This window comes from Lacerta agilis, chromosome 12 (genome assembly GCF_009819535.1).
Source record: "Lacerta agilis isolate rLacAgi1 chromosome 12, rLacAgi1.pri, whole genome shotgun sequence".
NCBI lineage: Eukaryota > Metazoa > Chordata > Lepidosauria > Squamata > Lacertidae > Lacerta > Lacerta agilis.
Window position 1 is genome coordinate 45254578 of NC_046323.1, and position 26553 is coordinate 45281130.

General features: G+C 46.1%; 1 protein-coding gene across 1 annotated transcript in view; it reads left to right on the forward strand.

Moving 5' to 3' along the window:
* Positions 1-5074: 5074 nt before the first annotated feature.
* The window catches only part of CNPY1 (canopy FGF signaling regulator 1), a 46669-nt gene continuing 25190 nt past the window's right edge, over positions 5075-26553 (forward strand). The window contains exons 1-2 of the mRNA XM_033165924.1: positions 5075-5197; positions 21626-21741. Of these exons, the coding sequence (XP_033021815.1) occupies positions 5092-5197; positions 21626-21741 (222 nt within the window). The 5' untranslated portion in view covers positions 5075-5091. The remainder of the gene's footprint in view (positions 5198-21625; positions 21742-26553) is intronic.

Below are 26553 nucleotides of genomic sequence, written 5' to 3' on the forward strand. Positions count from 1 at the left end.
AGAGCCTTGAGGGAAGCTATATTCAGGTTCCTGTATTATGTTGTATTTGCTAAGGGACATGGCAATAGAAAACACTAATTTATTCTGCATCCTGCTACCAGGTAGCCTACCATAGCTCGTTTTAAAAAAACAGCTCCTCTTCCTTTTCCCTCTCAAAAACAAGGTAAAGTTTTTAAAATGTCTGAACCCCTAGGGTTATCCTGGGTTCTTTAAACAGAAAGAAACAATCACACGTATATTTACAGAAGTACTAAGTGAAATCTAAGATCAAAAAATGATAGCCCTTGATTTCATGGGGCAGGCTACATTACAAACTAGAATGCAACTCCCCCCCTCCCAACGTACCTTAGTTTTGCATTTCAATGGCAAGGCGACATTTGGACTTTTTTATATAAGAAAAAGTTAAAAGGTGCTTCTGCGAAGCACATCTTAGAAGGTAAAATTGTGTATAAGTTAAGAAGTTCATCAGTCCCTGGACTGAAGTATGAAAAGCTAGGCAAAAAAATATCCCAGTTTTTCTTTTCTACTAACTAGGTTCGAATAGGAACTTACATTTACCAGCCTTTGAAAAATCTACTCTAAATTTGCAGCGCTGCATGCACAATGTCGAGCATTTATTTCCCACCTCTTTTTATATGAGATTATGGATGGCCCCAGCACAAAGAAGCATAAGGCAGAGTGAAAAGTTGGGTGCTATGTGATCACAAAGTCTCTCTCCTTTCTCCAGTGGAGGCTGGTCCATTAGAGTGAATGGGGCATGACCCCACCAACCTGTGCTCGCTTTGGCAGCACATATACTCAAATTGGACCCCACCAACTTCAGTTTGTACTCACCTGCCTGCCTCCTTACTTACAAGACACCCAAGGGGTGGTGAAACCTATTACCTTCCTCTTCTTTAATCTCTGTGTTGATCTTATAGAACTCAGCAGGGAAGGGGGTACAATGAGAATTAGTTGGCTCCCTCTGTCATTGGCTCTTGCTCCACCTCCTGTCTCTTCCTTGCCTTCCACCCTACCAGTCTCAATGGGCACCAGCCACCACTGCCTTCCTCAATGGGTGCTCATTGTTATCTGCCCAGACAGTGTCAATAGATGGGAAGGATTTTCCTGGACCAAGTTTAATACCTACTCTCCCCACGTCCTTGAGAACATGGTCCATACTGTTCACTATGAGGGCTCTAGTCATCTGTTAGATTATGCTGATGCAGTGCGGAAGTGTTGCGTGTATACACACACACACACACACACACACTACAGGGTGAGAGAAGAGGCCCCATAACACACCACACACTTTCAGTAAATGGCTCTTCAGTATGTGTTGTTGTTCTTCATCCACCACACTTGCAGTTCTATCATGTTTTTGTCTGTGTGTTGATCGTGGAATGTATTAGTGCAATGAGAGGTAGGTGGATCTGTTCAAGGAAGGGATGTGGCCCTCCAGATGTTGGGGTTGCCAGCAGAGCTAAAGGTCAGGGATGATGGAAGCTGAAGCCCAGCAGCATCTGCAGGGCCACAGGTTGCCACTCCCTGATTCAATGGTTCATATCCAGCCAACACAAAAGACAAATCAGAACTTAAGAGAGAGAGGGAAACAGTGGAAATCTTTCAGAACCCAGTTGCCAAAGGCTGCCTATTACATGGCAAAGAGAGACCTCTTCAGTTATTGGCCTGGTGGAAGAGTCACTGCTTTGATTTAAGTGTTTTAAATAGTATTGTGGGACAGACGTGTTATCACCCAGCTCCACTCATACAGAGCAGGACGCCTGATAAAGGCAGCTGAGCACCATCCAGGGAAGAAGGATTCTTCTCCAGGGGAAAATGTGAACTGTGATGAACCACCTGGGACCCAGAAGGAGAGTGAAACTAACTCACTGCTGTGCAGGAAGTGGATGAGGCTTTTACAAAGGAGCAAGGCCACACAGAGAACCCACTGTTTCCGCTGGTGGCTGCACAGACCAGCTGAGGTCTCTTCATATATAGAAAAGAACAAGGAACTGTCCATTGAGGACTTTCAACCAACGGTGCTGAAGCTAAGGCATGGCTTGGTGTTGTTCCAAATAACTGGAACAAAGATACTTTGGAGCTGCTAGTCAGGACTACTAACTTAGAACTCCATACGAAAAAGGCTTTAGGACATGGTTATAAGGACGAGGAAAGTTGCTAAGAGTTGAGAGATTAAGCAAAATCAACAGGATTGCACCCCCCCTGTCCCTCTGCCAAGAAAAGTAATCCATTGGGCCATCCGAGGTTGATTCCATCCCAAACCTGAACCAGCATCCAGTCTGGAATGGGTCCCAATAATCACTTTCATCCAAGAGTATCTGCAACTGATGAAGCAGTGATTATCATAAACCTCTGGGTGCAGGGTGAGTTCCCCACCCCACCCCCAATGACCACACTACTGTCTCTGTAAAGGTAGCAGGTGACACTAGATTATTGCTGACTAGTTTGGGTGGGAATTGCTCCTTGTCTGCTGAGGAAGCAATCTGTTTGTTTTGGAACTTGGCTGAGACCAGCATGCAGGCAACCCCCCCCCCCCACAACTGGGTCCATGCCTCATTGGCTTTGCAGAGTTGTTATTCTTTGGTTTATACACGGTAGAGAAACTGGTTCCAGCAATGAAGTTTAGAAGGGGGAGGGGAGAACAGCTGCCAAGGTATCCTGGAATTTGAATCTGACTCAGTTAGGAAAGCCCCCAAGAGCAGATGGGGCTTATTGGCTCCCAGTATGTTTCTGAGCACAATTCAAAGTGTTGGTGCTGACCTTTACAGCCCTAAACAGCCTCGGTCCAGTATACCTGAAGGAGCGTCTCCACCCCCATCTTTTTGCCCGGACACTGAGGTTCAGTGCCAAGGACCTTCTGGTGGTTCCCTCGCTGCGAGAAGCCAAGTTACAGGGAACCAGGCAGAGGGCCTTCTCGGTAGTGACACCCGCCCTGTGGAACGCCCTCCCACCAGATGACAAGGAGAAAAACAACTACCAGACTTTTAGAAGACATCTGAAGGCAGCCCTGTTTAGGGAAGCTTTTAATGTTTAATAGACTATTGTTTTTTAATATTCTGTTGGAAGCTGCCCAGAGTGGCTGGGGAAACCCAGCCAGATGGGCAGGGTATAAATTATTATTATTATTATTATTATTATTATTATTATTATTATTTGTATGTATGAGATTCAAATAACATTTTGCAAACATGCAAATAGTTAAAAGGAACCAATTATGATCATCTGGGGGATAGGGGACCTTGTCAGTACTAAAGTCTTGCAACACAACAGTACAGGATGGCTTTCTCTGCCCTCACCATAGGTGGCAAAACATACAGATCTGCCAACTCTCACACTTCACAAAAGATTCCTAATTGAACTCATTTATCTCCTGTTTTCAGCTCTGATGCCTCGAGCTGGGCTTGCAAAACAGTTTGCTACATAGTTCAGGTCCTTTGCAAATCCATTAGCCCTTTGCACTACAGCTCAGGTTCTTTGTATGGAGCTAAGCAGGAAAAACATTGCTTTGCCGTGTGATGCAGCAAGCTCAGCTCTCAAAGCTTGAAAGATATCTTAGATTTAAGTCCTTGTTTATAGATGTTGTAAGGAACATCCAACTCAGAACTCCCAACACGAGATCATAAGAAGAGCTCTGCTGGATTGAGTCAAAAGCCTACCTATATTCAGTTTCTGGCACTGAGGCTCAAACAAGCTGTGGCAAGGCTGAAACGGTGTGCTTAGCTCTTTTCAGCAAAGGAGATGCCAGGTGTGGTCCAGGGGGCATTTAAATATCAAATAAGGACGTGTTTGCTGCTGTAACAGAAGCGCAGCACTGATACAGAGAAATCTCTCAGACAGAGGGAAATAGATCATCGCGACGTGACAGATCGATTATGTACAACACATCTTGTTACAGGTGCATCTTACAATACATTGCATAGTGATATGGAAAGATGGGCAGACTTTTTTGCAGTGTGGTTAAAGCATGTGACAGAAGGATAATGTCTTGGAAATTCATCTAACACAAGACCACTTCTCAACGGCTAGCTGGTTTGAAAACCCATTTCAACGTTTGTGATAAGAACATGGCACTATTACAAGAGGCCAACTGGATCAAACCAGAATCCTGGGTGGCCAGCAAGATGCCTGTTGAAAGCCCATTAGCAGGGCCTGGGTGCAATTTATGATTCCTAGCAACTCGTATAAAGAGGAATTCTGTCTCTGACCATGGAGGCAGACCCTAGCTATTATGGCTAGCAGCCATTGATATAGCCTTATCTTCCATGAATTCGTCCAGTCCAAGTTGGCAGCCATCACTACACCTTGTGGTAGTGAGTTCCAAAGTTTAACTGCGTACTTCATTGTCCTAAATCTCCTACCATTCATTTTCACTGAATGGCCCCAAGTTCTAGGGTTATGAGAAAAAAAGAATAATTTAGGCACATAGGGAGCTGCCTTATACAGACTATTGATCCATCCAGCTCAATAATGACAACATTGTTTGGCAGTGGCTTTCTAGGGTTTCAGACAGGGAGTTTTCCCAGTCCTATCTGGAGATGTCGGGGGTTGGACTTGGGGCTTTCTGGGTGCAAGGCTAATGCTCCCCCACTGAGCTCTGGCCCCTTCCCCACACGGTGCATAATTTTACCCACCTCTAGGGTATAAAAAAAGGAGAGTAGGCAAAGTCATGCACACAACACCAGCACTCACTTTTTAATTTGAAAAAAAAAGTGAGTTATAATGCTATAACCATAGGGGATCTGCTCCACCTCCTTGATCATTTTGTGTTTAAAAATGGTATAGAATTGCAACTTATCTATATAGGCTTCCGCTAAATCAGGCTTCTCCTAATGTACACATTATTTGATTGGAAAACTGCTTCGCAAAATTCAGAAGGTTGCGGATTTTGAACTCTAGTCTGCATGTGGTTTTGCAAAGTGCAAATGAGATCAGCTGCCATTGAAATTTCTCCTCATCCCTAACACCCACGGTTGTTATTTAACCCTATCTGAGTGTGCCAGGATTGGGGCTATAAATGGCCACCTATAAAAAGGACACTTGTGTTTTGCTAATGCCCTGTCTATCCCCTCAGATTGGGTGCGTGGGGAAATGGCTGTGTCTCCAGGGACGCTGTTGCTCCTGCTGCCGCTGCCGCTGCTTGTTCTGTTCAGCGATACCGCTAAAGGACAGCGAGACCCAGAGCTGTTCTGTGGAGGTTAGTAGCCCAGCTGGGTATTTCCTCCTGTGCCTCATTGACTTAGTGCATCGCAAGTGCTATGGTTTCCTGGAATAAGGTCAGTTACTGCTAATCCCCCAAATCTCTCACCTTTGCGTATTAGCTCATGGCCAGCTCTCAGCAATAGGACGGCTATTTACATGGGGTTGCTTCCCATTCTGCACCAGCAGCATAATGGGAGACTGTGGGCTGCCGGATCCAACTTGCTTGCAGTAGGCTCATTTAAATCAATGACCACGTATTGGATTCAAAATTGTTTTTATATATTTCATTGTTTTGACTGTTTTTATGCGTGCAATTGTTTTCTATTTGGTTTTATTGTATTGTGACAGTGCTCTGAGGCGCTTTATGGGAAGCGATCCATAAATCAAATAAGCAATAATACAAATAAGGCTTCTGTTGATTTCGAATAGTCTACACTGAGTATGTCTTCGTTGATGGCTCTGCCTGTCAGAGGTGGTGATGCTTCTGAAAACCTGTTGCTGGAAACCACAGCAGGAGAGCGCTCTTGTGCTCAAATCCTGCTTGCAGGAATCTGCTTGGCCCCCCGTGAGAAAAGGAGGCTGGACGAGATGGGCCACTGGCCCAATCCAGCAAGCTCTTCTTACATTCTCAGTTGGATACAACCCCATGGTTCAGTATTCAGTTAAGTTTTACTCATATTAGACCCACTGAGATTAATGGACCTAAGGTTCCTTCATTTCAGTGCGTCTACACTGAGTAAAACTTAGTTAAAGCTGAGTAAAATGCTGAATACCACTCCATGTTTAGGGTCCCACCCTTTGGTTTTCATGTGGCTGCTTCTCCCACTGCTCCAGCAACATAATGGGAAGACCCTGTTTAGGGGCGCAGAATTTGGTTGTTTATTTTGCTGCCGTCTCATCTACTCCTCCCACATACTGTAATCCCCTTTTGCATGCATTTCCAGGGCAGTGGCAAGAGATGCGCCAAGGAGAAGCATCACCAATGTTGCAGAGATGCCTCAAGAGTGGGCCTCGCAGTTGATTCACACATGGAGGCGCATCACACGCCATTATTCATATGCTGTAGGCAAGAGGTTGCATGCTTGAGGGCTCCCTCATTTTAAAATCCCCACAAACACGGCTAAGATGGACTCCCTTCCCTGGCCTGCTGATTTTCCATGGGCAGGGAGATTTTGATGCAGGGAAGCATTCAAGAATAAAGTCAGTCACCCACCTTCAATCTGCAATGTCTCCATTGCTGGGACACTGTACCGTAGGAGTTCTCTGAATATGCATGACCAGCCTGGGTCTGAGTAGTTATTCTGCATGACCAGCCTGGGTCTGAGTAGTTATAAGGAAAGCATTGCCAATGAATAAAGCATGAAAGTTTAATACTCCAGTGGTACCTCGACTTACGAATTTAATCCGTTCCGAATGCACATTCATAGGTCGAAAAATTCGTAAGTCAAAAAAAGCGATTTCCCCATAGGAATGCATTGGAAATGAAAAATTCGTAAGTCGAGTAAACTGCATCTAAAATTCATAAGTCGAGTAAACCCCATCTAAAACCGCCAACGGATGTCCTTCGGATGTCGAAAAATTCGTAGGCGTGCGGGCACTTTTTTCATTCGTAAGTCGAAAAATTCGTATGTCGAGTAATTCGTAAGTCGAGGTACCACTGTACTACCAAAAGTAAGTGATACGTTCATATTGACCCTTTTATTTGTGCAAATAAGGCTGCAATCCTATATTTATTTCTCTGGGAGCCAGGGCCATTGAACACAGTTAACGTTCCCCGTGTTTATTTATTTGATACTTCAGTTATAAACAGCTCTTAATATCAAACCAGCTTGAAGATATTGAAATCCTTATAGAACTTGTCCTTGCTGGCTGGCACAGTGCATTCTGCGTAACCTAATACCTCCATGCAGGGAGTCGGTCCGTTCAGGAGCACCCATGTTGCCCTCTCGTCCTCCTCTGCAATTCCTCCTGGTTCTGAAACAACAAGGCTTTGTCATCTATTGACAGTTGCACGCAGGAGGGGAAAACTCTCCATCTGTGGTCGCCGAGCAGAGAGACAAGTGGCTGTGTCTTTTAACAGATGGCACAATGAGCTATAAGAAACGTGCGTTCCCCCCTGAGACGGATAACCTGACACGAAGTAGTTTCAGCAACATATTGAAATAAACCCTCCCTTATGAGTGTCGGTGGCTGCAAAAGCCGCCGCTCGTCAGTCCCCCGATCCCTTGACAAAAGTCTTGTTTGGGTGATGCAAGCGCGGAAGTTTTGAGAGACAGACCGCCTTGTGTTTCCTGAAAAGTAGCAGAAGGAAACAAGGTGGCAAATGATGTGACTTACAGATGCGCACTGATTTAAAGGGACCAAGAGCTGTAGCAGCCGTCGTTTCTCCCACCCAGAATGAGATCTACGTAAGAAACAGAGGTGTTTTCCTGCTGTTGTTGAAAGCAGGTTGCAGCATTTTCTTTCTTTTTCTCCAGTTAAATTTCAGTGTTCAGTGTTTCCTATGCCACCACCCCACGGAAATTTAACCATCTCCTTTTGCCACACACTGGTTTGCTGCAGATGGAACTTGGTGGGAAGGGAATGCTGTAGAATTCCCATCTGTTGCAATGCATAAGGAAGGATGGAAGACGATGCTTTTGAAAAGATTATTGTGTCCAGTTAGTTCTTTTTCATTGCTATTTAATTCCCCCCTTAGGATAGGGATGGCGAACCCCTTTTGGCCCGAGGGCCATATTTAAACATGGCCAATCTTCTGAGGGCGGCATTCCAATGTTGGGTGTGGCCAAAGCAATCAATAACAATCCATTCAGTGAAATAACTGAAAATAAAGAAAAAAAACAGTGCCACCCAGAGAAACATCCATGAGCAAAGACACTTCATGGATAGGGAAGGGAAGAAGAAGAGAAGAAGAAGAAGAAGAAGAGAAGAAGAAGAAGAAGAAGAAGAAGAAGAAGAAGAAGAAGAAGAAGAAGAGTTTGGATTTGATATCCCGCTTTTCACTACCCGAAGGAGTCTCAAAGCGGCTAACATTCTCCTTTCCCTTCCTCCCCCACAACAAACACTCTGTGAGGTGAGTGGGGCTGAGAGACTTCAGAGAAGTGTGACTAGCCCAAGGTCACCCAGCAGCTGCATGTGGAGGAGTGGAGACGCGAACCCGGTTCCCCAGATTACGAGTCTACCACTCTTAACCACTACACCACACTGGCTCTCAGAATCAGGATCGCACTTGCTGGCTCCACCCTCAAGTCTATGTTTTCATTCTAAGCTGCCAACAGAGTCTAGGCACGTAAGATCTCCTCCCATTTCTCTTTCCCCTCTGACAGATCCTGGCAGGATCCCGTGGTGCACCTGATCCAAGTGGAGCTCTGTGTCCGTGGCAATCAGCTGAGAGGGAGCCCTGCTTGCCAAGGAACCATCTTCAAGCTCCCACTTGTTTGTTTACCTGTCCACACCTGAAGTCATGTATGATGTTAGGGGCAAGTCAGGTGGACCTGGTTTGGGGAAAGGGGGCATGTGGGCCTATTTAGGACCCCTACTAGGCCTAGTTAGGCCCCCGTGGGCCAGAGGGTCCCCACTGCTATTTTACCCCATAGCCACATTCCCTCATTGCAGGCTTGGATGCCTTCTCCATAGCATAATGGTTAATTTGCAAGAGACCCAAGTTGTTTTAATTCATCGGCCTTTCGGGTGACTTGGGATTGGCTATGGTTGCTAGGACCTTTACAGATTTCAGACTAGGCAGATTTCCGCCTCATGCTCAACAAGAGGGCTCTGGTTCTGTGTAATCTTATTGTTAACAGCCCTGCTTTGCGTGTCAGATATCAGCCTGCAGGGCTGCCTAATGAAGCCGGGCATCCCACTGATTTATTGACAAATGCCACGGCATAGAATTGATCCAACTTTTCCCTTAGACTAAAAATGTTCCACCAAGAGGAGCATTCAGTGCTGAGCAGCAACAAAAGTGCTTAAGACCAGCCAAGGAAGTGGGCTCAAGATTCAGGTCATAATATACAATTTGAAGATTGGGAAAGGATGTGGAAGGCGAATTTAAAATTGGGGAAAAAATGGAAAAAATGGAAAATTGGTTGAGAGATATTTCATAAAGGATGTATATATAGAAAAACAAATAAAAACTATTTTTTTAAAAAAATACCAGCCAAGGAACATACAGGGTGGAGCAGTGTGCCGTGAAGCAGAGGAGCCAAAATTCCCCTCTAGGAAACCTCTCCAGCCAATTCCTTTGCCACGGCACCACCTGCAGTGGAAGGTCTGCAGGTTGCAACCAGTCCTGCGTATTCACTTTCAGTTCATGCAAGGGGATGGCAGCCAGTTACGGAGTCTACAGGGGCTCCCTAGAAGGTGCCCAACACTGTCTGCACACTGCAACACTGCAGGGTAATATCCGTAATGACAGTCAAGCTTCCCCTTGGGGATGCTGCGCATTGGAAGGCAGTTGTTTGGCTTTCCAGATAGGAGTGTCCGAATCCAGTCCAGGAATGAATGAGAAAGGTAAAATTAATAGCCTCTCTCAAATATTAAGGTGGGCAACCACCACCTGTGATAAAGGGATAGAACTGTGTCTAGGATTGCACTGTGAATCGGGTGTAAACTATCTGTAAAATATGTTATTTCAGGGCTGAGGATCTGCAGTTTTTGTGTGAACGTCTGTACTGTGTTGCCGCTGGTGCCGAGTTTTAGATTTCGGACCGTCGGTTTGCCATTTTGGAATCACAGAGTTCTGCAGAGCCTGAAAAGCACTGAAGGATGTGACCTTCCTTAAAAAAAGCAAAAAAAAACCCACCTCAGCTCCCTAATGACTATTCTAATAGTAAAAGGTGGATATTAAAAGTAGCTTGTGGGGTAGTGGCTAAAGTATCAGGCCCGGCCTAAGGAGATTTAAAGTTCAAAACCTCCTCAAGGCTTCCTGGCCTTGTTCACACTTCACAAAAGGAAGCCTCCAGCTTGTGGCCAAATTTGGCCTGCCAGGCCATTCCCACCCCCCACCCCCCACCACAGCCACCCCCACCTGCCTCATAGGAGCCAATTCCTAGGAGCTGAGGTCCCTTCGCCCCCCAATAAAATATCTGAGGCCCCCCCCAAAAAACATAAATGGGCATTGTCGTTCAAATGGTTTGTGATAGGTTATGGGGGGTAGGGCTTACCTGACCCCCCATATTTTATTCAAGTTGGCACCCCTGCCCCCACCTGATGGCAAGTATGGGGCAGGTAAAGCTGTGGCTGCAGGGGAACAATGGTGTCCCTGATTGCTCTTCCACAAGTGGGATTTGTGCCTGCTGCCCTTTAAATGTTGTGAACTACCCCGTGATCTTCGGGCGAAAGGCGGTATACAAATTTAATAAATAAAATAATGAATCTGGTGCCAAATGTAAGCCCCTCCGGGAATTTTGTGTTTTTAATCTTTTGTTGGGAACTGCCCAGAATGGCTGGGGCAACCCAGTCAAGATGGGCGGCATATAAATAGGAAAAGTTTTATTATTAAAAATTATAATGGTTCCGCTTGGAAGTCCCTGATCGGAGCTGAGTGGGCCCTATCCCTGCTGATCGCAAACCCGGCTGAAGTGCCCAGGGGGAGCTGATCCCTGTCAAAAGTGGGGCAGGAATCTTTGGCACTGTAGCTGGAATGTAAGCCGGGCTCACAGGTGGTGGATTTAGGGGAGCTGAGCTGAGAGGGCGCCTCGACAATAATGCAGAAAAGAAGGCGAGAGGAGGAGGGTTGCTGAATTTTGATGTCTCACGGGGTGCCACTGATATTTGAAAGCCCCAAGTCCGCCGCTGCAAGGCTGCAAAGGAAGACTCAAGTGGGGACTTGAACCATGTGACTTGTACTATGTGACCCCACCCACCATCAGCCAAAAGAGCCTCACCTCTCTGTGCCTCTGCCCTGCAGTAAATCACAACAAACTTGTTGTTATTGCGTCTTTCCAGTCTGGAGGGAAGAAAACACCGAATCCTGGCTTAGCATTATGCCCGAAAAAAAGGGATTGTGGGGTTTTCACTGCCAACAAAACGCAACGCGCGGCTAAGGTTTGTTCTCAGCTTACTGGTTGTGGGTTTCTGGAGCAAAAGTCTTGGAGCTCTGCTCCCCCCACCCCCCGCTCCGTGTCCCCCTGCGCTGCATCACCAGGTACCTCCGGAATTTGCATTTGCAATATGATGCCTTTGTGTGGATATTTGCTTTGGCAAATTCAAGGCAACTGCTTTATTTATCAAAGGAATTGCCGGCCAGTGAAGAAATGTGTGACAGCAGGTTACACGGCTGCATATTTGGTCCTGGGAGTGAGTCAGGCATCGAGGCAATTATCTTCCATTCAGGATGACAACTGAGAGACGTGCTCATTCTGTCTTGAGGAATAACCCTGTTATTTTAGTATTTATTTCCAGGCTTCTGAACCAGTGCTAACTTGTCAGGATGCAAAAGCCCCCTTTGCTTCTGCTTTGGTTTCCTATCTGGGCTGGATTATTCAATTACTGGCTGTTTGGCCTCCTCTCAACCTTTCTAAATCATTTCCAGCTCCCACACAAGGCCTTGGCAGGAGTTGAAAGATGGTTTCAACTGAAAATTTCACAGCTTCATCAGCCCTTCCCGGCCGCCTGATCTCCGGACTTAATTAATTTTAGAGGAGGACTGGAACAAGCATTCAGATGGAATGGGCTTCATCTGTTTTCTGGGGGGCACTGAGGCAGTGGGGCAAAAGAAACATGCAAAGCGCCCTCTGCTGTTGGTGCAAGGGAGTACCAGAAACACAGTCCCAGTTCTGCATCAAGCACCACCGATGGTTCCCAGTCTGTGCCAGAATCCTGCCCATCTCAGACCCTGGGCAGTTTTCTTTGGAGGCAGTGATATGGGAGCCCACAGAGACATTTGACACAACTGGAGGACCCAGAACAGCCTTCTCCAGCATGGTACCCTCCAAGAACTACAGTTCCCATCCCGTGCTGGCTGGGGCTGCTGGGAGCTGTAGTCCAAAATGTCCAGAGGGCACCTGGTTGACTAGGAGTGCCAACTTGACTAAAATATTCGGGGGCCCAAGTAAGCCCCGCCCTGCATAATTGATCATGATGTGGTGCTCGTACACCATTTGAATGGCAATGCCCATCAACATTGGGGGGCATCCCCCTCAATTATTTTATTATGGGGGTGAAGACCCCTCAGCCCCTAGGAGTTTGCTCCTATATGATTGATAAAGGCTGATCTCCAAGAACCAACCAACATCTCAAGGTAGCCTGGAGTGCCTCTGCGCATGGATGGTATGCCTGAACACCCCAGTGACTCATCTGAGCGCAGCCTTGATTCCCAACTCTTCCCCTTCACCACTCAGGCCTCAAAGGCGACAGTGGCAGCAGACTGAGTTCTTCAGGACTTGAAGCACAGAGTTCTTCAGGACTTGAACCCCAAACCCTGAGATTGAGAGTCTTGACCCCATCTTAGAATCATAGAATCATAGAGGTGGAAGAGACCACAAGGGCCATCCAGTCCAACCCCCTGCCAAGCAGGAAACACCATCAAAGCATTCCTGACAGATGGCTGTCAAGCCTCTGCTTAAAGACCTCCAAAGAAGGAGACTCCACCACACTCCTTGGCAGCAAATTCCACTGCCGAACAGCTCTCACTGTCAGGAAGTTCTTCCTAATGTTTAGGTGGAATCTTCTTTCTTGTAGTTTGAATCCATTGCCCCGTGTCCACTTCTCTGGAGCAGCAGAAAACAACCTTTCACCCGCCTCTATATGACATCCTTTTATATATTTGAACATGGCTATCATATCACCCCTTAACCTTCTCTTCTCCAGGCTAAACATACCCAGCTCCCTAAGCCGTTCCTCATAAGACATTGTTTCCAGGCCTTTGGCCATTTTGGTTGCCCTCTTCTGGACCCGTTCCAGCTTGTCAGTATCCTTCTTGAACTGTGGTGCCCAGAACTGGACACAGTATTCCAGGTGAGGTCTGACCAGAGCAGAATATAGTGGTACTATTACCTCCCTTGATCTAGACGCTATACTCCTATTGATACAGCCCATCTTCTTTCCTGCTGAGCTCCAGAAGGGCAACACCAAGACAATAAGACAATGAGATGCTGACAGCCAGGACCACCCTCTGGACCACTTTTCACTAGGAAGGCTGGATGTTGCCAATGAGGGCTGGCAGACCAACCTCCACTGCTATTGAGCAACGCAGTGCCCAGCTCTTTTATTCTGGTCACCCGCGGTCAGCTTGCCCTGCGTTCCTTCCAGCAGGAGAGGAAGGAGAAGCAAACTTTAAGGTGGCGTTTAGAGGGCTGCTTGAGCAACTGAACATCATTAAAGAAAGTAAGTGCTTCATGCAGCGCATAGTTAAATGTGGAACTCATTGCCACTGGAGGCCAACTTAGAAGATGGCTTTAAAGGAGGACGGAACAAATCTATGGAGGAAAAGGCTATCAGTTGCCGCTGCCAATGATGGCTCTGCTCTGCCTCAGCGGTCGGAGGAAGTAATATCTCTGAATACAAGTGCTCCGGTCCTGCTTGTAGGTTTCCCACAAGGATGTGGGAACAGGATGCTGGTTCAGGTGGCCCATTGGCCTGATCCAGCAAACTCTTCCTATGCTCTTCTTAATGTTGGTGCAAGGCTGTAATATCCTTCCCTGCAGACCCTCTTGGATATTAAGGTTGGCAGGAGAGGATCTCTTGGTAGTTCCACCACCCACAGCAGCAGTCCATATCCTAATTAACAACAAGTATAAATAAATCCTGACTGAACATAAACTTGATCTTAATTTGTCAGAAATGTTTTAGCCATATGGTTATCCTGAGGCTCCTAGCTGCAAGAATGTGTGCGCATTTTAAGAGAAAAATACACAGAGTTCTCTGAGTTCATTAGAACAGCTAATACATCTTGAAAGCGTGAACCTAGCAAGCTGTTTCATCGCTGGAGAGCTGCAAAGGAGGAAGAGGAGGAGCCACCTTTCTTGGCAGCAGTTAAGAAGTCTTTAGTGAGATTTGTGTGGAGCTCTTGATAGACAGCTTTTAGGATAGAGTTACTTTGTCTGACGGCAGCTATGTATGTGAGGAGTTAACCCTTTTTAAAAGAAGGTACAGAGCTTGTATCAAGGTGGAGAACCTGTGGCTGCCCAGATGTTGTTGGACTACAACTCCCATCATCCACCGTCCTTGAGTCTTGGCCATGCTGGCTGGGGCTGATGGGAGTTGGAGTCCAACAACATTTGGAGGACTGCAGGTTCCATATCCTAGACTTCCATGCTTGTGGGATAAAACAGGTATAACTTCCAGGGTACAAAAAAAGGCCAGGCATTTATAAACCACTTTTGTTTTTAACTCCGATAGCATTTCTGTATAAATGAGAGCCAGGCAGCCAATAGCAGCTCTGATTTGTAGCAAATTGTGATTAGCTGACTAAACAGGGGCCCTTCCTTGCAGGAGCAGCCAAGGGCTCCCCCCAGGCACTAAACAGATGAGCTTAGTTGGAACAGACTTTGTTATCTCTTGACACTTTATTGGGAAATCAGTTTCTTCTGTGAAGGGGGGAAAAGGGTGTTTGTATTGGAACAGATGGTATTCCCCTTTGAAAGGTGCCAAATCTCTAACTAGACAGGAAACAAAATCCTCCCCTCCACTCCAGGAAAGGACTGCCCCACTCCCCATAGCACCTCTCCCTTCACCACAAGGTAGAACTGCTCAGTTTAATATATTTGCTTTAGGTGCTATATATTTGCAAAGATGTTGAAGTGTTTCACTAAGCTTTTAGGACAACCTTCCCCATCCTGATGCCCACCAGATGTTTTTGGACTGCGATGTCCATCATCCCCAACTAAAGTGGTCAATGGTCAGAGAGAATAGGAGCTGTCACCCAGCAACATTGGTCAAGGATCAGGTTGGGGAGAGCCTAGCTGCATCTTAAACCTGCATCCCAAGGGTCTTGCGTCCAGTTTTGCCGAGCAGCTCGACGTCAGAGGCATCTGCTTTGCATGCAGAAGGTCCTGGGTTCAATCCCTGACATCTCCAGGTTAGGGCTAGGGATGCCTCCCCTGCCTCCTTCTGGCAACTCCTGCAGCCAAGCTGGTGCCAAACATATTGCTCTGCTCTCCTTTGGACCACATCAGCAAGGCCGAGAGAGGGGTCTTGTCATCTGGGCAGCCCAGGACCTCCAGACACATTGTCCAGGCTTGTGCCCCAGGGAGGTCACCTCTGTGCTGCTAACACAGAGGTTTGACTTCACCCCCAGAGGCGCACTCCATTGTCTCTTGAGACAGATCGATACGCCAACAGTCTGCAGTGACAATACCGCTGGTGTCAATCTAGTTTTTGAATGGTTCATGGAGTGTCATGTAGGAAGCTGTGTGCTGTGTCACACCATTGGTCCATCAAGGGTCCTGTTGTCTATATTGGGGGGGGGGGGACAGGGAGCCTGTGGGCATCTACAATTCCCACCATCCCAGAGCTTTGGCCCTGCTGCCCAGGAGTGATGGGAGTTGGAGTCCAGCAGCATTTGAAGGGCCACATAGGTACTCCATCCCTGGTCTACATTAACTGGCTGTGGCTCTCCAGGATATTTCCCAGCCCTGCCTGGAGATGCCAGGGATTGAACCCAGAAACGTTTGCATGCAAAGCAGATGCTCTACCACTAACCTGTTCCACTTGCGTCACTGGACTCACTTTAGCCTACTGTTGTGTGTGTGGGGAAGGCTTATGTGCTGGTCCAGTTGGTCACCATGTAGTTCCCTCCTCTGGCCAGAGGTGGGGGTGGTGTACAGGCTGGCTTTCCCAAGGGTCAAGTCCCACTGCAGGCTTGATCCTTGACACACACTGGGGCTCCAAGTTTCAAGCCACTGTAAGCACATCACGCAAGAGGCTGCACCAAACCCTCCTCTGCAAAGGCCAGTTTGCAACCTGCAGGAATTTCTTTTTCTCACGGGGAGCCATTCAAAGACACGAAGCGGTACAGCCTGGTCTAAAGTGCTACAAGCTGGAATTTCGGCCATTCCATTCTGCTGCCTCGTTCTGTGTGATGGGTAGATCAGGTCTGAAGGTTCTGAGCTAAGGAGAACAAGGAGGAAGCAGACATTCACGCTTTTCCGAATCTTACAGTGCAGTTTTGCAACCAAGAAAGGTGTACAAAAATGTGTGTGCTTGGGTAGCGTCCACATATGAATTCATATATTACTGAAAATAGCATACAGAAATGTGTTATGTTATGTGAAATTGCTTTGTGAAAAATGTTTATAGTAGGCACAGTTGCATTAAAAAATGTGTATATTGGGAGAAATTCGCACCGAAATGCTGGTTTTCTTCTTTCTTTCTTTCTTTCTTTCTTTCTTTCTTTCTTTCTTTCTTTCTTTCTTTCTTTCTTTCACATATATATGTTTTTATTACTTTTTTCAAACACAATAACCTTCAAATCAAATACTTTGTTTCGTAAGCTGACTCCCACCCTCACCGCCACAGCATTTTTACTCAAACCTTTTCTACTGCCTTATATCCTATTACCAAAAGTTCTCTATTACAATTATTTTTGAAATGTTGATTTTCATGAGGTGGTTTTTTTATAAATAAATAAGTGATGTGATGTGGAAATGTGGTAAATAGAACTGAAGGCTGGAAAAATGAGAAACTTGAGAAAAACCAGAAATCAATAGATCCAACCATCCGTGGCTGACCATCACCTCCATGGGACAAACAGCACCTTTGGGTGCTGGTGGATTAAAAACCACTTCTGCTGTGCTACTCCCTGAAGTTACTTGCTTCCCCCAACTGCTTTGCATTTAGAAAGAAACTTCACAAGCCATGGAAGACAGAATCCCAGCTGTCCCCCCTGTCTTGTCTCCTTTGGCCCTGAAACCAGAAGATGCAGGCGGGGCAAATAAATTGTAAATAACTTTTTAAAAAGCAAACAAACACATTTACGAATAATTTGTGAGTGGGACTTTTAATCTGCCTCTGCATTCAGCCCGACAACAAGGTCACAGCACACAAAGTCCCCAGGTGCTGCCAACACAGGCGCAAGCAGCAATTAAAAAGTTGGCTTCTCTCAATGTACGTCAGCTAGCCCTTGAATGAAATGACTGTCGTCATCTGTGCCGTAGACTTTTCAGATGCTGCGCATGAGACTATTCTCATGCTCATAGCTTCTTTCCAAGAATTACTCTCAGGAGGAGGTACTATGGAGACACCCAGGCCCAGCTATATATTAATATTTATAGTGACAAAGTGTTATTCTCTTTCTGTGTGCGCGTGCGCATATACTTTGGAATGCACTTCCATGTAAACAACACTAATATTTCATCCACCTCCTTCCTCCCCCCCCCCATGCATTCTACTGGCAATTCTTTTTAATAATATGCAAATACATGATGGAATAGCCTGGGGAAAGATGCCCCACCTCTGTACAGAGGCTTGGGAGTGGGAGAGACCCCAATTTCGAAGGATTATTTGTTGCGGGGGAGGGGATGTTAAAGACCATGCATTTAAAGGAATATTGAGCTGCACCATTCCACAATGGAATTATCCACCCTTCCTCTGGATGCAGCTGAATCTTTTCCAGCATAGCCCTGGGAGCTGTAAAAATAAATGTTTTGGCTGATCCAAACACTGGATTCGGTGCCTCTTGGTGTGCTATTTCATGGGCAGAATTGGCCATACAAGCCCGGTTTGCATGCCTAGCTGGCGGTGCTTCTTTCGCTTCTTAATTCTAACTTCTGCATTAGGCTTTTGTTTTAAACGGGGATGAGAAATGATGAAGAGAGTCCATAGTCCTTAACATCCTTAACACCTGTGAGTCCGCAGCTTGCTCGCAACCCCCCCGTATTGTATTTCTCATACAGCCACAGCTGGCAGAGGTATCTTGTTTTGTGAGAATTTCATTCCTCCTTTTTATGTCTTTAAAACATACACACACACATATAGAGGGATATATTTCTACCCCCATAATTTTTTTTCCAGAAACTCTGGATATATGTTCTGTGTCTAAAAAGTGAATTTTTAATATTGCTGGCAAGTGGGAGAGAAAGATGGTCGTTCACTATTGTTTATCCCCAACACCTGGTCATTGCTGGGATGGTGCCTCTGACTGGGGAACTTGGAGGCAGATCGTGTTTAAAAAGCTTCGCAGAGTAAAATAAAATGAAAGAGGCCTTCAATTGTGCCTGGAACTACTTAGTATCTAATTCAGTTCATTCAAAATGGGGCAGATATTTATGAACGTATCAAACTTAGGACATAGCATACCCTCCCACATTTCTCCGATGAAAATTGGGATGTTGTATTCCATAAGAATACAGTTAGAACTGGATATGGAACAACTGATTGGTTCAAAATTGGGAAAGGAGTACAACAAGGCTGTATATTGTCTCCCTGCTTATTTAACTTATATGCAGAATTCATCATGCGAAAGGCTGGACTGGATGAATCCCCAAACCAGAATTAGATGGCTGGAAAAAATATCAACAACCTCAGATATGCTGATGATACTACCTTGATGGCAGAAAAGTGACGCCTGCTTCTTGGGAGAAAAGCAATGACAAACCTAGACAGCATCTTAAAAAACAAAGACATCACCTTGCCGACAAAGGTCCGTATAGTTAAAGCTATGGTTTTCCCAGTAGTAATGTACGGAAGTGAGAGCTGGACCATCAAGAAGGCCGATCGCCGAAGAATTGATGCTTTTGAATTATGGTGCTGGAGGAGACTCTTGAGAGTCCCATGGACTGCAAGAAGATCAAACCTATTCATTCTCAAAGAAATCAGCCCTGAGTGCTCACTAGAAGGACAGATCCTGAAGTTGAGGCTCCAGTACTTTGGCCACCTCATGAGAAGAGAAGACTCCCTAGAAAAGACCCTGATGTTGGGAAAGATGGAGGGCACAAGGAGAAGGGGACGACAGAGGATGAGATGGTTGGACAGTGTTCTCGAAGCTACTAACATGAGTTTGGCCAAACTACGAGAGGCAGTGAAGGATAGGCGTGCCTGGCGTGCTCTGGTCCATGGGGTCACGAAGAGTCGGACACGACTGAACGACTGAACAACAACAACAAAATTCCATAAGAATTTTATTATTTATACCCCACCCATCTGACCGGGTTGCCACAGCCACTCTGGGCAGCTTCCAGCATATATAAAAACATTAAACATTAAAAAAAAACCTCCCTATACAGCATGGGTAGGCAGACTAAGGCCCAGGGGGCCAGATCTGGCCCAATTGCCTTCTAAATCTGGCCTGTGGACGGTCCAGGAATCAGCATGTTTTTACATCAGTAGAATGCGTCCTTTTATTTAAAATGCATCTCTGGGTTATTTGTGGGGCCTGCCTGGTGTTTTTACATGAGTAGAACGTGTCCTTTTATTTAAAATGCATCTCTGGGTTATTTGTGGGGCATAGGAATGCATTCTTTCTTTTCTCCCCCCCCCCAAAAAAAAATATAGTCCGCCCCCCCAAGGTCTGAGGGACAGTGGACTGGCCCCTGCTGAAAAAGTTTGCTGACCCTTGCTATACAGGGCTGCCTACCACCAAGCCCCAAACTGCAATCCTCAGCGTTCCCCGTGAAGGCTGAATTTAGATTGGCGAACTATGTATGGTTTTAGGCATTTGGGGCCCTCTTCAGTTACACATGAGCCCTGCTGGATCAGGCTAACCGCCCATCCAGTCCAGCAGCCTGTTCTCACAGATGCCCAGGGGAAGCCCGAAAGCAGGGATGAAGTGGAACAGTAGCATTCTCCCCACTTGGGATTCCCAAGCACCTGGTCTTCAAAGGCATGCTGCCTTCAACAGTGGAGATAGAACACAGGGGATAGTGATGTGCGAAATCTGCCTCTGCGATTGGTAGGCTGCACGAAGTCTATGATTGGACAGGCCTCACACATGCACTCCAACATTCCACATGAAAATAGGGACATTCTACTCTAAAGCAAGAGAAGGTCCTTGTTTTCATGCAGAGTAAGTGATAGGGGTTTGGCTTCTGCTCTTGTCTGCTCTGTACTTGTATCTCTGCCTACCTATTGATTGAATGTAGATTTGGCTGGAACCAGATGTGGTTGGTCTGCAGTTCTCATCCTCCCTGACCACTGGTCATCCTAGCTGGGGCTGATGCAGCATCCAACAGCATCTGGAGGGTCACTTGATCTATAGCTTCTGGTTTCTCCATTACTATGCCCTCTAGGTCTAGATTTGGGCGTGGTTGTGCACACATGGACTGCAAAAAGATCAAACTTATCCATCCTTAAATAAATCAGCCCTGAGTGCTCGCTGGAAGGGCAGATCCTGAAGCTGAGGCACCAGTACTTTGGCCACCTCATGAGAAGAGAAGGCTCCCTGGAAAAGACCCTGATGTTGGGAAAGATGGAGGGCACAAGGAGAAGGGGAGGACAGAGGATGAGATGGTTGGACAGTGTTATTGAAGTGACTGGTATGAGATTGGCCAAACTGCGGGAGGCAGTGAAGGATAGGGGTGCCTGGCGTGCTCTGGTCCATGGGGTCACGAAGAGTCGACACGACTGAACGACTGAACAACAACAAGTGCACACAAAGCTGAGTGAAGGATTAGTATCTCTCCTTAAGAAGGCAAAGAAGTTCAGTTCTAGCAGAGAGGTTTCTATTCCTAACATTTGAACAATGCTGGCATAATGTGATAATTTTCAGATGGTCTGATTGCAATAGTGGGTGCCTACGCAGCTTGTGGTCTATCAGGCAAATGCAGCCAATGACTTGTATTATAGGCTGTTTACTTGACAACCTCCCTCCTTTCATGGTGCCAGACATGCAACAAACCCCTAGTGGGTCGGACACAAATAGGTGGTCACTGTTAGAGCCGTCCAGGGTCAGGATTGTAAGCCACCATCCAATTAGAAGGGCCAGAGGTAAGTACATAGACCAGATACAGCTGGACACAAAGTCCAGGGCAGTCCACAAACATCAGAGGGGCCTGAGACAGGTACACAGACAAGGCTAGCTAGAAGATCGGGTCCCAAAGGGAAGGGACTTCTTAAAGCAGGGGTAGGCAACCTAAGGCCCATGGGCCAGATGCGGCCCAATCACCTTCTCAATCCGACCCATGGACGGTCTGAGAATCAGCATGTTTTTACACAAGTAGAATGTGTCCTTTTATTAAAATGCATCTCTGGGTTATTTGTGGGGCATAGGAATTCGTTCCTATATATTTTTTCAAAATATAGTCCGGCCCACCACATTGTCTGAGGTACAGTGGACCGCCCCCGGCTGCAAAAGGTTGCTGACCCCTGGCTTAAAGGATAAGGAGGAGAATGAACTGTCTAGGATAGATGAGCAAAAACAGGAAACTTCTGTTTGGATAGACCCTGTTCCACTGCAAAAATGTGCATGCTGTATTTTTACTACTGCGGTTTCCACAGTGGTAGTGATGTGTCCTTTTTGTATGTGTGTTTCTGTTTCCCACCCCAGCTTGCAAGGCCCTTGCTGACGAGCTGGCCTACGACATCAAGAAAATAGGTCCAAAGAGGACTGTGAATTCGGGGACATTTCGGCTCAACCCTGATGGCACGAGAGGGAAGAAAAAGGTAAGAGGGAGAGACATGGAGGTACGTAATAATTGCCAGAGTGTGCAATTACCAACCACTTATCCAAACAGCGGTTGGTCTCTTAATCTTCTAACCTTTTCCTTGGTAAGACCAGCAGCCAGTAAATTGCTTCTCTTTCCTCTGGGAGCCAAAGTAATCTATAGCTTGAAATTGAGGTATTTTTCCAGGACCTTTTATTTTTGGAGGTGGGCTTTTAAATGTTGAGAGGGTAGTATTGTTCCATTGCTAGGCTGTTTCTTTTTCTTTTTTAATATAGACAATCAGAACCATACAAGGCGCTGAGAGAGAGTGTGGAGGAGGGATGAGATGAAGTAGAAGTCTCTACTCAAGAGTCAGCTCTCATGGGCAGCTTTCCCCAGTCATGAGAGTCTTAAGATCTTATCCCTGAGCAATTTGCTCAATTTATTCTGCTCACCATGAATGCCTTCTGTTCATGCACCTCTTGAAGAACGTTGGTTCAGAAGTGGAAGCAAGGCCCCGAATTTGCCCCGGTGGGCAAGCGGGTTATGACCAGAGGCTGAACTCAGTTTATAAAATGGGTTGCAAATGGCTGGTTCATTTCAGTTTGTTAAAAATGTAAGAATAGCAACAATATGAAAGGAAATCAAAAGAAAATTACGCATGGCACATCATAACATTTTTGTTGAGACAAGCCTAACCAGACATGGAGACTGTTTACGTGTGTGTGTGTGTGTGTGTGTGTGTGTGTTCTTTATTGAAAGAGAAATAGTAATGTGTGTATACAGTGGTACCTCGACTTACAAAAGTAATCCGTTCCGAAGGCGCGCTCGTAAGTCGAAATCTTCACAAGTCGAAGCCGCCATCTCGGAACGGGGAAAAAATTCGGTAGTCGAAAAAAGCCGCATTCAGTTTTTTGTAAGTCGAGGTATCGTGCCGCCGCTTTCCCTTTGGAAGTTGAACATTTCGGAAGCGGCGGCCATTTTTTTGCTTCTGGAGGTTATTCGGAAGTCGAAAAATGCGGAAGTTGAGTCGCTCGTAAGTCGAGATACCACTGTAATTGTAAGTGCACAGGGTAAAATAAGACATGAAAAAATGGGAGGGAAGGGGGGGAGGAAAAGGGGGTGGGAGAAATGACACCCATATACAATACAAAACAGAACTTATAACTATTACAAGATTGTTATTTAACCTATTATAGTGTTTATAGAAATTAATTCCAAATATCAGTTTTCGCTTATCACTGATTTTAATTATTATTCAAATGTTTAAAATAGTTATATTGTCTCATTCTTTTGGTAAACTGCTTGAGGTTTCGTTTTGCTTTTTTTTTTACAATCAAGTGGTATATAAATTTTATGAATAAATAAATACAGTGCCAGATCTACAAATTTTGCCTTAGGAGGCAAAGGCCTGCCCTGACGTCCCTCACTCCGCTGCTGAGAGAGTGTCGATGCCAGAGGGACAGGAGATGAAGGCAATAAAGTCTTACTCCCATGATGTCATGGACTGGTTGGACACAAAGGAATGGTGGGAGGAACCAGCTGGGGAACCACCAAGGGAAGAAGGCTCAGAGGCAGGGGATTGGTGGTAGGACGACAATGAGTGGTCAGAGAGAAAGGAAGGGAAAGACTGCGAAGAGGGGTTGTCAGAAGCTGAAGGGTAACAGGGCTCAGTGAGGTGGGAGTGGCAGACAGAAGGCAAGAATCAGAGGCAGAAGTTGAAGCAGGGAGGAGGGAGGCCAAGATGGGTTAGGCTGGTGAAGACAAGCTCCCCTCCCCACTTGTCTCCCAGAACCAGAAGAGGCATGAAAAAAGGTGGAGGAGAGGTTGGCTTCAGGCAGGCACAGTCTCCGATTGCTTGGGGCCCAGGAGAGGAGGGGACTTTTTGGAGAGGTGAGGACTTTCCGTCTCGGCAACTGATTCATGGGACAAGACCTACTGGGGATGAGCTGCTGTGCTCATTGGGCACGACACTCAGCCAAGTGTCATCAGAGCGTGAGTCCTCCTTTATGTACCTGCTGGTTCAATGGGAATACAAAGAACAGCCAGGCCCTGATATTGATGCAAGCACTCTGTAGGCCTATGGCACATGCTTGGTGACTCCTTGGTGACATTCCTGGCCTGGTTCTGTTTATTAGAAGAGGTGGGGGGTCTCAGACGGGGAGTCTCTCCCAGCCCTACCTGGATATGCTGAGGACTGAGTCTGGGATCTTCTGCATGCAAGACCGATGCTCTACCCCTGAGCTGTGGTCCTTCCCCTAACTACCAGGTTGTACCAGGGGCCAGGAGCTATTTAAAAAAATATCTTCTGAACTGGGGAGGCAGGGAATGGTTGACAAAAGCAAAGGATGTAGCAACTGACTCTGTGTCTGCGTTGTTGGAGTTTGGTGTGTGTGTGTGTGTGTGTGTGTGTGTACACATATATTGCAGTGGGGTGTGGCAAAGCTGTGGATTCAAAGAATAAAGAAACTTAGGTTTATTATTCCTGACAAACAAAGCTGCTCAGAGTACAAGCTGACATGTGGCCATCATGGAGTCATGAGGTTAACCAAAGAAAGGTCTGATACTAACTGGCTGGAGGAGGAGGAAGGAAGGAAAACCTGATAAAAATAATCTACAGGTAGAAGAAGTCAGTGGGAGGAATAAGTTGCCTTGCTGTCTGCCCCTCCCTTCCCCACTAGGTCAGGTAACTTATTGCAGGTCTTGTTTTACTTCCAACATGAGTATAAGTTTGTGTGACTGGTATGCACATGTCTAGCAGATTATGTGTCCCCCAAAAGAGACTGCAATCCAATATTAAGTATGCAAAAGAGCCACGTGGGATTGTGTTTTTTCTCTTTGCGCAGGACCCACCACCTACCTGTCAATCCACCCCCTGTTTAAATGTTTGTTTTTTTTATTGGATTTTATACCTGCCCATCACCGTGAGGTCCCAGTGTGTGCTATAAGAATAAAATATATACGGATAAAATAAAGGCCCAGTTTCAACGCTGTATGGTGCAGACCTTCTGATAAGAGACCTACTCCTGTAGGGCACAGTGATTGGTTGGGCATATATGGGGCAAAGCACTCTTTGGGGTATCCTGCCCCAAGCTGTATAGGGCTTTGCACATTAGGGCCAGAACCTTGAACTCAGCTTGACAGCTAAATGCTGACATGCTGGAGAGAGTTTGGGTTACATCCAACCAAATTTTACTCAGAGCAGACCTACTGAAATTAATGGACCTATGTTGGTCATCACCAGTGATGTCGCTGGGTCTACCCTTTGTAAGGCTAACATTGGAGGCAATTCTGTGTTTATAGGAAATGTGCTCACAACCTAAAAAGTACAGATGATGTTTCTTGTTGTTTAGTTATTTAGTCATGTCCTGCTCTTCGTGACCCCATGGACCAGAGCACTCCAGGCACGCCTGTCTTCCACTGCCTCCCGCAGTTTGGTCAAACTCATGTTAGTAGCTAGGAGAACACCCAAAACATCTCTTTTGTTAGAGGCAGATGTAAGGCATTCTTGACACATCCCCATCTAGTTCTGGTGAGTCCTAAAACCTTTCTCTGGGCATGGCATTCTGTTCTAGTGTTTGGGTGGGATTGCATCATGCAGGTAGGAGATGATGAAACTGAAAGCTGAGAATTAAGCTACATCCGCAACAGGACTAACAACATCTCTTCAAAACAGGAAGCACCTTCCGCAATACATTTCATGTTGCCCAATGCCTACATCTGTGAGATATGAGGGGAAGACAGTAGTTTGACAAATCTAGTTTCTGCCAATCTAGTCACATCGGCCAAAGTGACATTTATGATTGTCCCCTCCAGATTCAGCATTCCGGCTAGGGAGATGTCTCATACCATCTAGTCCACGAATGTCTCATCTGACTGGTGGTGGCTCTTCAGTCTCTCAGGCAGATCTCTCTTTCCCATCACCTGCTGTCTGAGCCAGGAACTGAACCTGGCACTTTCAGAGTATGCACGCTTTTGCTGATCTATCCTTGTCCCTCTCTTACCTCGAGAGAGGATCAGGACCCTGGGTATGGCAGGACAAAGGCCAGTCTATGCAACCTGTCACTCAAGTAGCACCTTTAAAGCAATCTCATACTGTTTTGCCAATTAACTCTGCAGCTTCTTTAAAGGGGTAGAGGGGAAAGATATTTTTTATTCAACAGAATAGGACAACTCCTTAAACAGTAACAAAAACAAAACCCCTCCAACAGTAATCCTCCTTAAACCTTCTTACACGGTAATACAAAACCCCTACAGTACCACCAAGAAATAACCCCAAAGGAACAATTCCCCCCACCAGACATACACCAGATCTAACTGTGGGAAGCCACAGCCACCACCCTCTTCCTCCTGACCATATTGCCCTGCACTATCTGTTCCTGACTCAACTAGGTGGGCCACCTGTGGCAATTGGGGCTCCTGATGAGGGCACCCTCAAGGGCAGGAGTGCTCCTGCAAGGACTCACAGGAAAGGTTGGCTGCATAAGGCCAAACCTACACCTCCTCGATTTTTCCTTGCACATTTGACCATCAGAGGTCAAAGAGATAAGCAACTACTTGACATTCAGAAAATACCTGAAGGCAGCCCTGTTTAGGGAAGTTTTTAATCTGTGATATTTTAATGTATTTTAATATTATTGGACGCCGTCCAGAGTGGCTGGGGGGACCTGGCCAGATGGGCGGGGGTATAAATAATAATAATAATAATAATAATAATATTATTATATTATTATTATTATATTATATTATTATTATTCCACTACACATACCTTGTAGGGTCTCCTAACGTCTCCCTCAGTAACCTTTTTCCTTTGTAATGTAACTCTTTTGA